The following is a 13,466-nucleotide window of genomic DNA, read 5'->3' on the forward strand; positions in this document are numbered from 1 at the left end:
GACGTGTCAATACCACCACCCCGGTTCACGACCAGCGAGCCTCATGGATATGCCGCTTCACTGTGCATGGAAATGCCCGTCTTCACGATGATCTGGTTCTTCGCAATCGGACCCTGGCTTCCAACGCTCTCTGAATCATCTTCATCCCCGCCAATATCAACATCAACATTCCGCGTGCCATTTCCCGACCGGGACCCCAAACGACTCATCCGATAGCTCGGCCTCGTCCGACTCCGACTCTTTCTGGACCCATTTGACAAGGAACCAAACAGACCAGGCAGGACCTTCTGAATGGGATGTTTCAGGAACGGCAAGCAAGCGCAGATGATTCCCGTACTAGCCTCGATGGCACTCCATAGCAACGCATCGAACGACCCCCAGGTTGGGTCCGTCGTTGTCGTGCTCTTCTCCATCGCCCACATGCGAATGATACTCGTCACACACACAAAAAGTCCCATACAGAACACCAACATGACTCCAATCTTTCTAATTCGATCAAGCTGTAGCTGCGCTAATACCGGCAGCGGCAGTAAACACACCCAAATATCCATTGCCGTATTGTAACCCGCCCAAGACCAACGGAAGGGAGCATTCTGGACGCACTTCTTAGGGATATGCTTGTACCAGCTGGCACGAACGGGTGTGCATTGGAAGATGGTTGCTATAACGAAACCGAAGGTACTAGCGAGGACGAGACCGATGGTAATCCAACAGATTATGCGGAAGATGCGATTGGGGAAAACTCGGAGGTAGAAGGTGAGAAAGGAAAGTTTGTTAAGGCATAGGACAAGTTTGTAGAAGATTTGGAAGAGCCAGAAAAACTATTCTGAAAATCAGCTAGGCTTCATACAACAGACTTGGATCAGATAGCAAACCTTCAAGGCCATGACAATGTTGCCGCCTGTTCTGACAATGTCGGCTTTGTGCCGTCCAAAGGCATAGTGGCAGGCTGGATACATTCAGTATTAGTCGCAATCTGGTTGTAGGAAACCATACCTAAATCACCCATAACAGTATTGACAATTTGCATGGCCTGGCTTTGGTTGAGTAAACGTCTAGTACTGGAGATTAGGACTTACCATTGAAAACGCAATAATCCCATCGTCTACAGCAAACCTCCCTTGGACATAGCCCTTCCATGTCAGGCGACAGACCACTAGGACGAATGCAATGCACGTCAAGACGGCTGTTACTTTGACAAACTCAGGGCCTTTATTAGGGACATCCAGCGGACTAACCGCCATGGCGACGCTGCTGTGGCCTGAATAAGAGCAAACAATGGCTAATAACAACAAAAAAAGGAATTATAAAACGAATGACAACCGGAAGCGAGCGTAGGTGGATGTTAGGGACTGAAAGCGCCAGCCTACGACACGGAGTCAATAGGGTTCTGAACGACAACCGACTGCATCAGAAAATGACTACTATGTAGTAAACCAAGCATTGGGCTCAAAGGCTTAATAACAGCTTTTGCTTCAAATTATGCCGGTGGTACAGGGATCCTTAATTCCCGTGCCTAGCTCTTCCATTAGTCTGAGGGATCCAACTCTATGCCCAGTATACAGCTCTGGGCGTTCTACTGTGAGCACTGAAAAGGTCCGGCAAAGTTTCCCAAATACCACCGCTTTCATTTGTTCCGTTAGCGACTAAATCCATAATCTGGAAGGATTTGTTCGTCTCGAGACAATCTTACCATCGATCCACTGTTCTACTCGGCCGGATATTCAGACTCTCTATGGTTCGCATGCACATACAGACCCCTGCCTCTGGAATTTCCCAGTGGGTATGTGTGTCATTTACGTACACCTAGTGAAGCTTGCGTAAAATCTTAGGAAATGGTAATAAAACCACGGTGGGCCACATATGAGACCAGCTCATAGTGGCGTATCTTTAGGGCCGGAACGGCCCCGATACGAGGATCCACGAAGGGAACAGTGGCCACTCGACGCTTTAAAATAAAGACACAATATATATCATGCCACGCTAGATCATGATCCCTGTCAAGGTACTCCGTAGTGTACAACGAATGATTTTTTCGCTCAACGGATTCTTTGTCCTCGCCAAATTGGAGTGCTTAGCACGTGTAACCCTGCCGGTCGCGCGCTCAGGGTTTGAAACGGGAGAAATCGCCGGTCAGATTAATTTCGGTCCAGGGTCTTGAGATAGTACAGACTATGAGCAAGTTTCAGACGACCGATTGCAATTCCGGTGAGTATAACTTCTGCATTGAGAAGAGTGGTACCCTAAGAAGCAGTGGGAGGTGCGTGGCGATAGGTGCCCAATGCCGTGGATTGTCGTTCTAAGAACAACTGCCTCCTATTGATTTAGACTCCTCCTCTGTACTCCGGCGTGGAGGGAATTGGAAGAAACGTAATCACGCAACATTAGCTTGAGCTGCATATTTCAAAGCTAGAGCCTAGGCTACTGTGTGCTACAACAACGTTGGCTACATGATGTTGAGGCGTAATCCTTATACATAGCCGTACAAAATACTATTTTAGTGGCCACGCCATGGTGGATCCAATCAATTGAGCTTGGCCCCGTCCAAGCTAGATCGTGGTAGCCCACACAGATTAAGCCTACAATTGAAACCGGAAATCCGGATGGGCATCCCCGAGGTCATCTGCCTCCGGCGCCATCTCCGATGTTTCCTCCTTGGCCGGCTGGCCGTCCCTGCGGCGATTCTCCGCTTGCAAGGCGAAAAAATACACCGTGCACGCCAGCCCGGCCACCACTGCAAAGGCCAACCCAACACCGAATCCGGTCGGATACTTTGGCGATTCACTGGTGATGAAAACGTTGCCAGACACAAAGGCACCGCAATTGCCGAATGCAGGAAGCAGACCCATTCCAACACTGCGCTTCACGCCTTTGCCCAAGTTGACGCATAACCACACCACAATCGTAGACATCATGATGAATGCTCCGGATGCCACGAAAAATATGCCCATATAGCGAACGCCAGCAGATTGCACATGTGACAGCTCGACGCTCCAGCCGATAATCGTCAACACGGAGCCAATCATAGTGAATACATATCGGTGTCGCAAATGGTCACTCAGCCAGGCGCAGGATAGGGTTAGGACGAAGGCAACGGCATAGACAGGAATGGTGTGTTCCTGAGCGGAGCGGCTAGTCCATCCAAGATCCTTCAGGATGGTTGGTTGAAAGTTTACGAGAGAGCTGGCGCTCTCTTCGGCCCCAAGGTAGGCCAGCACGCTATCATGAGGGTTCAGTTAGTCAATGGCGAGATAGGAGAACGCAGAATACCCACCATATCCATATCTTCCAGTCGGCAGCCATGCTGATCACCCGCTTGAACGAAATAGGGTCGTCGCGAACGCTTCCTCCGTCCGCCTTCAGGCGCGCAAGGAGCAATGTCTTCTCCTCGGCTGTCAGGAATGTAGCGTCTTCGGGGAACGGGACTACAATCCAGTAGCAGATGAGGCTGACACCCATGGTAATGATGGACTCGATCAAGAAGAGCCTAGATTGTAAGAAAATGGACAAACTCCGTATCTGGCTAATCTTACCAACGCCATCCCTTATATCCGTCCAGATTCAAAGGTGTTAAAAGACTCGAGAAGAGCTATGAGCGCATCAGTGAGTGTCGCCGCAACTCTTAGAAACTAGTACTGACCCCGTTGAATGCTCCTGCGGCCATATTTGCACTGAAAAAGATGGCGTATCGTCGAAGAAACTCATCGCGCTTGTAGTAACTTCCGATCAAGTATGCGCAACCTAATTGTCTCGGTATTAGCGAACGTCCTCCAACGCAATCGAAATGTATCATGCGCTAACCTGGAACAAACCCAGCCTCACACATTCCCATAAAAAAGCGGCAAGCGATAAGTCCGCTCGCGGTCTTGACGAGACCCTGACCCATCACGAAAAGGCCTACCGCAGTCACCGCATTAGCAGACATACTCATCAGTAACCGCCAGCCATCTTACCCCATGTAAACATATACAGCACCAGCATCTTCGGCCCGAACTTTTTGACCAGCAGATTTGCCGGCATGCCAAAAATAACGTACGCGACGGTAAACATTGTGACAGCCAGATTGTAGTCATTTCCGACCAAGTGCAATTCCTTGCTCATGCCTGCAATTTTCGCATTGCTAAAGACGTTTCATCGTAAGCACTTCTGGGATTGAACACTGGTTGCGCAGGTAGAGATTCTCACCCGATATTCGATCTGTCCATGAAGGACACCAAGAACAGAAACCATAAAGCGGGGATGACTCTCCAGTCCAGCTTGCGCAAGAGCTTCTTCTCTAGAGCTGGGTCGATGTTGTCGCCAGTCGAGGCTTCCACCACCCGTGGCTCAATCTCAGTCTTCTCCAGCTCCATGATTCTATCAGTCCTTGTGTAATCGGAGAGGAAGGATGCAAAGGAAGAGACTCGGCCTCCACACTGCGGGACACCCTGTTTTTGTACAGGATGCAGCAGGGATAAGTTTCGGAAAATCCGAGCGGCAAAGGAAGAAAGGGAAATTAATCTTTCGGCAAAACTGCGACAAAGCCAGTCCTGATGAAAATGTATCCCTGGCTGGGGGTTAGGGTAAAGATTGGCCCATTGGTCGATACAGCTAACGGGATGATATGGTACGGTATCGTTGTTGTTCAGCTGGTAAAAGTGGCTCCGCTTAGCGCGCCCCACGCCAATATACTAAGTGCAACATGGCCGTCTTGCATGCGCGGAACAAACCCTGGTTTAGTCTGGCCATTAACATATTCACAGAGGAACAGGGGACGGGCAGCTAGATTGTAGATTTGAGTACTCGAGTCGCGACTAGTAATATGTGACTATCTTGATTAGGAAGTTGTCGGAGCCTTTCCCATCACGCATCTACCAATGACTGTCGTGCTTCCTGCAGAACGGCATGGACGCCTTAATGCAACTACTGCAAGAGTACTATGGACAGTTGGCAAGATGGGTGGCCTAAAACCCTAATGTATGTACACAGCAATGTATATAAATGCCACGGTGAATTATTTCATCATACAAGGATTCTAGTACCAATTCGGAGGCTTATCTCCAGAATAGACTGTATCTCTAGTCAATATAGATAAATAGCAAGCACCTTCACAGCTGTGGGTGTCATCTCCACGTGCTGCAGGGAATATTAGTTATTACCCACATAATGCACTTTATAGCAGCACTGTACGGTGTAGAGTGAGCACTATACATGCATGGGTAACACGTGGTGCAAAGTGTTCAATGAAGGAAGTGGGTACCATTCTATGCAACCGACATCGGGAATCGCACTAAACATCTGTTAAGGAATTCCTTCACCTTTCCAACGATCGAATCACCTGTCCTTTCCCTTCCTCATCAATATCCCTGGTGGTGCATTATACGATATTCTGGATTGCGAAAAAGCAAGTGCAACACTAGGGGAGAATTCAGAGCAATACAAACACGACTTGACCTACAAACCAGTCAAATAGAGTGATTCGCAGCAAAATAGTTAGACCTCACCCTATCTATCAGGCATCCAACATGTAGACGGCCATATTCATGTCGGCTCGTGTCAAGATACGCTGTCAAACGAAACTCGACACGATGCAGTAGAACTCGCTCTGTAACTGCATCATCTGCGACTCATGCAAAACCCAATCAACACGCCAGGCAGTCCAATATACATCACAAGTTCCTATCATACAATTCGAAGAGCTGGATCCATACGAGCCGAGGCACTACAGCTAAAACATGATGTTGCCTTCGGCGATTGGAATAACTCGCCGAGCCTCATGCTCGGCGAAAATTGCGACATCCCACGCAGCAGTCACTACTCATCTGGCGCGTCCAGTCATCCCAGACGTATCATATCTCCAAGTTCCCTTGAAACGAATATTGTACCATCTACAGCACTATGGCCGCCAAATTTGCTATCAAGTCTTTAGACCACCTGGTCTTGACAGTCCGGTCCATCCCCGCCTCCGTCGCATTCTATACAAGCCACCTGGGGATGAAACACGAAGTCTTCTCTTCACCTAGCAGTCCAGACATTCAACGGTAAACCTCAAATCCCTGGTCTTTCTTTCTTCAGTCACCCTGATAAATCTCATTCTTCAGACATGCCCTTCTCTTCGGGTCCCAGAAAATCAACCTGCACGAGAGCGGGAAGGAATTCGAACCTAAAGCCCAGAATGTCATGCCAGGAAGCGCAGACCTCTGCTTTCTGACGGACACTAAAGTGGAGAATGTTCTGAAAGCACTCGAGGAAGCTAAGATCGACGTCCTCGAAGGTAACGAAGTCGTGGAACGCACGGGTGCGGTGGGGAAGATCCGGAGCGTTTATGTGCGCGATCCGGATGGCAACTTGATTGAGTACGTATTCAATATCTATATCATGACTTGGCTAATCTGGACTATTAATTATGGTAGGATCTCGAACTACTGTTAAGATGGAAAGAGCTGGTATTTCCTAGCAGTAGGAGCAGAGTGTATTAGCTGCTGACAGCGGGGGTATTTATGCATATGCATATGCTTAGTCATGTGATGTACAGCCCGCTATTGTGCATACATATGAAATTGTTGACAATTTCCCTTTCTTTGTTCCATTTGGATGTAGTGTTCACATCAAACTCTTACTGTAACAAACAGGATGATGAACATCGCTCAAAATGCCACTTTAATAGGCTAAGTCAGATACACACATGGCTTCGTAACAATTTTTCAGTCCGTTCAATCTCAGTCCCTTCCATCATTTCTTAGGCGCCTCCACAAAGCCGGGGAAGCAGTCCTGCAGGGTCTTGTTGTGCTTGTTGGCAGCATGTTCAGTCAAGGCCGGAGCACGAGTAGTCTTGAGGAAAGTCGACCTGCAAGTCATGCAGATGATATCCTTTGCAGCTTCGTTCTGTAGTCCCTGCGTAAGCATGATCGTCGGGAGATTTCCCCTTTCACTTCCACACCTATACATTTCTCTCTCTCTACACAGATCGTGACACCACCCTACAAAAGCTACCCCCTTCTTCTTCAAGATTCAAACAATCAATAAAAACAACAAATAGAGGATACATACGGTCTTCAACTGCGACTTGCCGCCAGCCTTGGTGTCCTTGGCGTTGCGCTCGCGCTTGGTGGCGGCTTTGGCTCCCTGTGGATGATTCTCATGTTAAGTCTGATAAGGCGCAACCAAGTCGCTGGTCGCTTCACTCTAGGAGGAAGGACTTCGCGTAGAGTCAGTAACAGCGAGAGGCTTACGTTTCCCATGATGAATGTGGTGGTTAGTAAAAAGGAGTAGAGTAAGATAGAGATCGGTGTTATGATGTGGGGAAGATTGTCAAGGAGGGGGAAATTTTCAGATTTATATCGGCGTCCCTTTTTTTTGCCTCTTTTTTTTCCTTAGGGGAGGCCGCTTTGACACGCTAAGCCCGCCCGGGTCTGGACCGTGACTGGTCTGTTTGCCGTTCCCTGATTGGTTAGTTCTTGGCACGTGTTTTGTTGGGTTTGCACTACTAGCTGCCTCAGGCTGTCAATCACGCGCCCTGGGTTGCGACCAGCCCTCCCATGGCTTTGCACATATCATGATGGAGTTCAATTGGCATTCTAATTCAATTGAACTTAATTAAAGTAGTGAGTGGTCGGTTCACGCAAAATCCTTCTACCGTCATCTGCAGTCTTGAACCATCTCATGTAGAAGATCCCTGAATGCCATAGATACTACTACAAGGTATTTATATATCAATTTATATATCATGGAGACCCCGGAATGATACTCGCAATTACCATCCCGAATTAATTGGTAGGTATGTAGTTCTCAAGACAATCGGCGATTTGGTTTCGTTAAGATCGAAGATTCCCCATCATTTCTCGCTGATGTGATAATGGAGAAAACCCCCGTCTGTCAAGTGATCACTTGCTGCACGTGGATGCCGCCGCTATTCCTTCCCGTCTTCCGTTTCTTATCACCCCATGCAATCATTTTTCCGCGTCATCTGTCTCTTCACATGGATGTGTCACTGACCGAGGGATCTATGATATATCGTTGCTCAAACCACGGGAATTAAAGTGTGCTGATTTGGTGTCGCTGCAGCGATCTTCTGGTTCTCGTGCGACTCAAGCAGCAAAAGCGCTTCCAATTTCATACACAAGAAGGTACCACGGTTCATTGAGCATACCTAGCGACAATTTGACAGTCTCATCAATCCCCCAACGCTAATTGGAGTTCACAAAGATAGCGAACTCTAATTGATTCGTTCGAGTCTAATATCTCACGCAAGCTCACTTGGCGAATATAGCGCCATTTTAGTCACGATAAACCTCAATGCACCAGCCAATCTGCGGTGCGGAGACCAGCGGCGCCCGGGCCATCTCCGCATTCCGAGCCTTTTGCCTATCCATGATAACCCTCCATCAGCAGAGATAAATACCGCACACTGAGGCTGACAGGAGGGGAAATTGGGCTAATGTTAGTCTTTCTCACCCATGCCTACAGCTGTCATTCGAACATCTCAACGTACCCCTTGGTACCGTCACCATGTTGCCATCAACAGACGATATCGCCAAGTTCATCTCCATCGCCCCAGAGGCTACTGAAGGGAAGGCTCTTATTTTCTTGCAGGTATACAACACAAGCAGCCGAAAATTGGTCATGGTACTGACTTTGCACACCAAAGGAAGCGAGCTCTTTCGATGAGGCCCTTGATCGGTTTTACGAGAACCCGCATAGATACTCTAATGTCGCGGCTGCTAGCAGGTCCGACTCGAGGCTCCAAAGCGATCATGCTGACATGCGAGCATTACCCCCATCATATGAGTTGCACATTAGCTCCGTGAACGGAGCAGAACGTGCTCCTCACAAGAATGTTGTCACCGAAGCCGGGGATCTCCGAGCTCGGGATGAGGTACGCCTCGACGTCAGCACGTGTACGACTTATTCATCTAACATCATCGCCATTTAGCAAGAAATGCAGAACATGCTCTTGGACATCCAAATAAAGTGTCAAATCTATAATACCGACATTGAGCCGGAACACGAATCCAGTGAGTTCATGGCTTGTACGTGCGAAATTCATCAATACAGGCAGAGGAAAGTTGCACGCCTCGATGTGCAGGAGATGTGGTCCAAAGCAGTGATGTATCCCGGTTCGTACCGTCACCCTTGGGTTCAAAGATACCTCAGGGATTAATGCTCTGACTATGGCGGAGAATAGGAGAGAAGGCTTATCACGATTGTTACCAGTCGTCTGTTTTCTCAAATAATCCCTATATCCGGATCCCCTCAGCGTATGGTATTGCGTACACAACTTTACAACGTCCAGATGCAACACGATACACCAACTCCGTTCGGCAGACCATTGCCCTTAATGTGACACTGAACAACAAATCCCAGGCCACAATCGATGCTATGGAGCCACAATGCGACATCTGGGCATTAGATGAACCGGACAACGCCTCCGCTACCTCAAGCCCCGTAGAAAACAAAAGTGCTCCCGCAGCAAGCAGCATAGGGCCATTGAAATCGTCCAAGTTATCGAATTTTAGGCGGGCTCTGTCCATCTCGTCATTGAACAAATCAAGCTCCAAAACAGAAGAAATGTTTACTCGCGCCCGAAAGCTCCGACGGGAAATTCTGGAGGAGGAAACTGGTCGTTGGCCGGACTTAGAGTGGCGAAACATCGTAGCCGCCTACCAAGAAAAGGTTGGCATGAAGCAGAAAATCGCCGAGTTACGAGCCAAACGCCCGATTCAGTATTTGCATCTGCTTCGAGCAGGATACTTTGAGCCCATCCCAATAGCTTGGGCAACTCGTGCATCAAACCCCTTGAAGTTTCGCATCGAGGGACTTTCTGGGTGGAGAGGCATTACTCCGGCTTGGAGAGGGTACGAGAATACGGCAGAGGAGCGGCTCTATTGGGTCCTGAACCATCGAGAGGGAAACACGGGACCTCGCATGAAGCCAGACATGATATCCGCTCTGGAAATGGCTCGTGCGAGAATGGCCACAGCCGTTGAGCCACCCCCGGCTTACTACTCCATGGATGATACCTTCCGCCTTCAGCGTTTGCCAGAGAGTTACTCCCTGCAGGTGATGCCGCCTCCATTCACACCATTTGACCTCCCCGAAACAGCTACTGACAATACGATGATATTACTGGATGTGTCTGGATCAATGGACTTTGACCCTCTTCGACCACTTTACACTCAATACCTAGTCACCGGGTTCGCCCGTTCTAATCAACCTAAGAACAAGGGTACGTGGGTCCCTCTCTTCAGCAATCACACTATCTGACTTAGTATCATAGATGTTGCCAAAGCAATCATCCGCCGATTCACGGATGCAATGTCCATCCATGACCAGAATCTTCATGGCTATCAGCTCGTTACCTTTGCTAACAAGGCTGATTATATTGGGTTTATCAATCACTCGAACTTCAACGATATGTGGAGAAATGTCAAATTAGGGGGAGGAACACGCGTCATGACCGGATGGCAGAAAATCAAGGATCTGCATTTCCAGAGACATTCAGAATCCGCTACCTACCACCCTGTCTATGGCTGGCAAGCAGGCCCGCGAACACCAATGTTGAGATTGCTACTTTTACTTGATGGCGAAGCAACAGACATGGATGAGTTTGAACTTGATCTGCTGGGTCTCTCTTGGGTCCATGTCACCATCTTTCTGATTGGAGTGGACGGATGTCCGCACCACCACCGGCACGCTAACGAGCTGCAAAGGATCAGCGAAGTGAATCCACATGTCTCATTTGTGGATGCACAGGGCAATGCGCCGGAGCGTTATGTCACGCATGAACTACTGAAGCGGCACCTGGGGTATGATGTGCCGATGGCGGAGTTTGAGCGACTGGAGCACTGGCCAGCAAGTGCAGAGCCACCAGTGTACCAAGAGTAAAGTCGACATCCATCTTTACTGGGAGAAAGTGATGGTACAACTTATGTTTAATAAATAGCGCTCTCTATATTTAATTACATGCAATCATACTCTATAATGCGTGAATACAGGGGAATCCAAACAACATCTCGCTCAATAGAACCATGCCCGTAACCCGCTCCACCAAAAGGTAAACACAAAAGCCCCCAAACCAAACTCCACTATGAAGCTTCTCTCTAGCGCCACTCAGGATGCTGATGAGCCTGCTGCGGCTGTTGCTGCTCAGACCGCTGTACCGGCGCGTGTCCCTCGTGGTAGTGGACGGGAGGATGCTGATATTGCGGCCCGGGGTTGGCATAGTGGGGTCCATTGTTCGTGTACTGAAGTCCACCCTGGGGAGGGTACATCTGGGTGTTGTTGTTGTATCCGTACTCGTGGTGGGGAACTTGTTGGAGGGGAGCTTGTTGATGGGGAGGGAATTGCTGAGGGTGGGGAGGCTGCTGGTGGTGATGGCAGCAGGAGCATTGATGATTCTGGTTCTGGTTTTGGTTGGATTGCTTCTTGTCTTGGAATTCATTGGCAGCCCTAGGGGTGGAGTATTAGTATAAAGATCTGACGATCCGCAATGATGCATGAGTGTTACATACTTGGATCCGGCCTTGAGGAGGCCGTAAGCACCGGCGAGTTGGATACCAGTTTTGATGAGACCCATGTTGATTATTGATTGATTGATTGGTAGAAGAGAGGAGTAATGGATTGCGATGAAGGTGATGAACACTTGAGAGTCAGGAAGATACTCTTGGATGCAATTGAAAGCTTGATGATGTTGTTGACGATGAAGAACCCTATTGACTTGGGAAAAACATTCACTCTTTATCTCCCAAACACTCGACGATCTCTACCCGAAACGGTAATGCTAACACTAACCCTACAAGTTGAAGGATCCGAATCCGCCCCCAAACTGCGGCTCATTAGTGGAAACAGAGTGGACACTTCACAGCCTGACACAGCCCAGTTCACTAAAGATAAGCTAAGATAAGTCAAGCTTTGATACCCCCTTGGTCCCTATTCCTGCAAACACCTCTTTCCTAGCTACATACCCGAATCCGAAATTGCCCCTGCAAAGCACATTCGCACCTGTGCTGCACCTCTAACCGAGTCAGTCAAACTACTGGTCATGCCCCCGCGACTCAACCACCGCAAATCCACCCGCGGATGTCGGCGGTGCAAGGCTAGAAAAGTCAAGGTAATTGATCACTCCCTCTTCTCCACCCCACCGAAAGGATCAATTTCCCATAACGACTCGGTACCGAAGCCCTGCGTTAATGTGGACCTTATTGCAAAAACACAGTGCAGCGAAACCCGCCCCAAATGCCAGCACTGCGATCGTCACAACCTCCCCTGTGAATATGCGCCTCTCGAGCCGCGCATGTACACTTACCGAGAGGATACTTCCAGCAATAGAAGCACAAGCACAGCCAGCACTACCACCACCACCACAGCCCTCCTATCCTCACCCACTTCTACATCCACATCCCTATCCATTCCCATCCCCACCCCCTCACCATACACCTCCAACCTGCAAGCCCCCCACCTAGCCCCCCTAAACACCACCTCCCTCCGCCTGCTCCACCTCTACATCTCCTCCACCTCACACACAATGGGCACCGCACAGATCCCCTCCGTGCGCGAAATGTGGGAACTCTCCGTCCCCGAAATGGCCTTTGAGTACCAGCCCCTTCTTTCCACTTTGCTAGCTGTGGCTGCGGCGCATCGCGCACGGCTTGTGCCCCATGAAGCGGAGGAGTTGAGACGTGTTCAGGGCGGGTTTATCGCTCAGGCGGTTGGGGGTCATAGGGCTGAGACGGCGAAGCTGGCGGTGTCTTCCCCGGGGGCGGGTGTTACGGAGACATTGTGCATGAATGCGATTTTAATCTCGTTGTATACGCTTGCGTGCAGGATGGATGGTGGTGCAGGAGGAGGGGGAGGGGGTGCGTACGAGCCTCCGAACCTGTGGCTGAATATGGCCCGAGGTGTAAGGACGGTCGTGTCGATGGTGTATTATCGGCTTGTGGAGGAGAGGGCGCGGATTGCGCCGTTGTTAGTTGCCAGGCCGATTGTGCATCGAGGGGATGTGGAGGTGCAGGATGGGGGGCCTAAGGGGAGTAGTGGGGAGTTGAGGTTCTTGGTAGACATGTTGCTTGGTAATGAGGAGGAAGAGGTGATGGGGGTGTATGTGCAGTGTGTTGGGTATTTGGAGGGGTTGTTGATGGCGGTTAGGATGGGGGAGTCTGGGTATGATATTCGGAAGAGGTTTTCGTCGTTTCCCAGTATGGTTCCCGGGGAGTTTCTGGGGCTGGTGAGTGAGCGGAGGCCTAGGGCGTTGGTTATTCTGGCGTATTTGTTTGCGTTGGTTAGGGGTGCCGAGGGGGTGTGGTGGTTGAGGGGGATTCCGGAGATGGAGGTTCGTGGGATTAAGTCTATTTTGCCGGAGGTGTGGAGTGGGGTTATGAGGTGGCCGGTGGGGGTGGTTAAGGGGGAGGTGGATGTTAATGATGAGGTAGTGTTATGGTTATGATTATAATGGAATGATGGGAATTATATTCAGGTAGTCTATATATACA

General features: G+C 49.5%; 7 protein-coding genes across 7 annotated transcripts; 3 read left to right on the forward strand and 4 right to left on the reverse strand.

The window, feature by feature from the left end:
• Positions 1–41: 41 nt before the first annotated feature.
• On the reverse strand, positions 42–1,244 carry AtWU_09417 (plasma membrane Pth11-like protein; the record flags this gene model as incomplete). Its single annotated transcript, XM_035504523.1, has 4 exons — positions 42–821; positions 876–949; positions 997–1,033; positions 1,080–1,244. The coding sequence occupies 4 exons, from the start codon at positions 1,242–1,244 to the stop codon at positions 42–44; spliced, it is 1,056 nt and encodes a 351-aa protein (XP_035360416.1).
• A 1,335-nt stretch (positions 1,245–2,579) lies between these two features.
• Positions 2,580–4,352, reverse strand: AtWU_09418 (vitamin H transporter; the record flags this gene model as incomplete). The annotated part of the gene is made up of 7 exons (XM_035504524.1): positions 2,580–3,219; positions 3,275–3,487; positions 3,534–3,589; positions 3,641–3,741; positions 3,802–3,897; positions 3,954–4,120; positions 4,186–4,352. The coding sequence occupies 7 exons, from the start codon at positions 4,350–4,352 to the stop codon at positions 2,580–2,582; spliced, it is 1,440 nt and encodes a 479-aa protein (XP_035360417.1).
• A 1,525-nt stretch (positions 4,353–5,877) lies between these two features.
• AtWU_09419 (VOC family protein) lies at positions 5,878–6,411 on the forward strand (the record flags this gene model as incomplete). The annotated part of the gene is made up of 3 exons (XM_035504525.1): positions 5,878–6,020; positions 6,081–6,335; positions 6,393–6,411. 3 exons carry the CDS (start codon positions 5,878–5,880, stop codon positions 6,409–6,411), a joined length of 417 nt encoding a protein of 138 aa, XP_035360418.1.
• Positions 6,412–6,711: 300 nt separating this feature from the next.
• On the reverse strand, positions 6,712–7,220 carry AtWU_09420 (uncharacterized protein; the record flags this gene model as incomplete). The annotated part of the gene is made up of 3 exons (XM_035504526.1): positions 6,712–6,864; positions 7,030–7,104; positions 7,212–7,220. The coding sequence occupies 3 exons, from the start codon at positions 7,218–7,220 to the stop codon at positions 6,712–6,714; spliced, it is 237 nt and encodes a 78-aa protein (XP_035360419.1).
• A 1,267-nt stretch (positions 7,221–8,487) lies between these two features.
• AtWU_09421 (vWA domain-containing protein) lies at positions 8,488–10,863 on the forward strand (the record flags this gene model as incomplete). The annotated part of the gene is made up of 5 exons (XM_035504527.1): positions 8,488–8,571; positions 8,627–8,854; positions 8,912–9,095; positions 9,164–10,204; positions 10,256–10,863. The coding sequence occupies 5 exons, from the start codon at positions 8,488–8,490 to the stop codon at positions 10,861–10,863; spliced, it is 2,145 nt and encodes a 714-aa protein (XP_035360420.1).
• A 215-nt stretch (positions 10,864–11,078) lies between these two features.
• Positions 11,079–11,554, reverse strand: AtWU_09422 (major facilitator superfamily protein; the record flags this gene model as incomplete). Its single annotated transcript, XM_035504528.1, has 2 exons — positions 11,079–11,427; positions 11,490–11,554. The coding sequence occupies 2 exons, from the start codon at positions 11,552–11,554 to the stop codon at positions 11,079–11,081; spliced, it is 414 nt and encodes a 137-aa protein (XP_035360421.1).
• A 465-nt stretch (positions 11,555–12,019) lies between these two features.
• On the forward strand, positions 12,020–13,420 carry AtWU_09423 (Zn(II)2Cys6 transcription factor domain-containing protein; the record flags this gene model as incomplete). Its single annotated transcript, XM_035504529.1, has 1 exon — positions 12,020–13,420. The coding sequence occupies one exon, from the start codon at positions 12,020–12,022 to the stop codon at positions 13,418–13,420; it is 1,401 nt and encodes a 466-aa protein (XP_035360422.1).
• Between the last annotated feature and the right edge of the window lie 46 nt (positions 13,421–13,466).

Source organism: Aspergillus tubingensis (assembly GCF_013340325.1).
Source record: "Aspergillus tubingensis WU-2223L DNA, scaffold_11, whole genome shotgun sequence".
Lineage (NCBI taxonomy): Eukaryota > Fungi > Ascomycota > Eurotiomycetes > Eurotiales > Aspergillaceae > Aspergillus > Aspergillus tubingensis.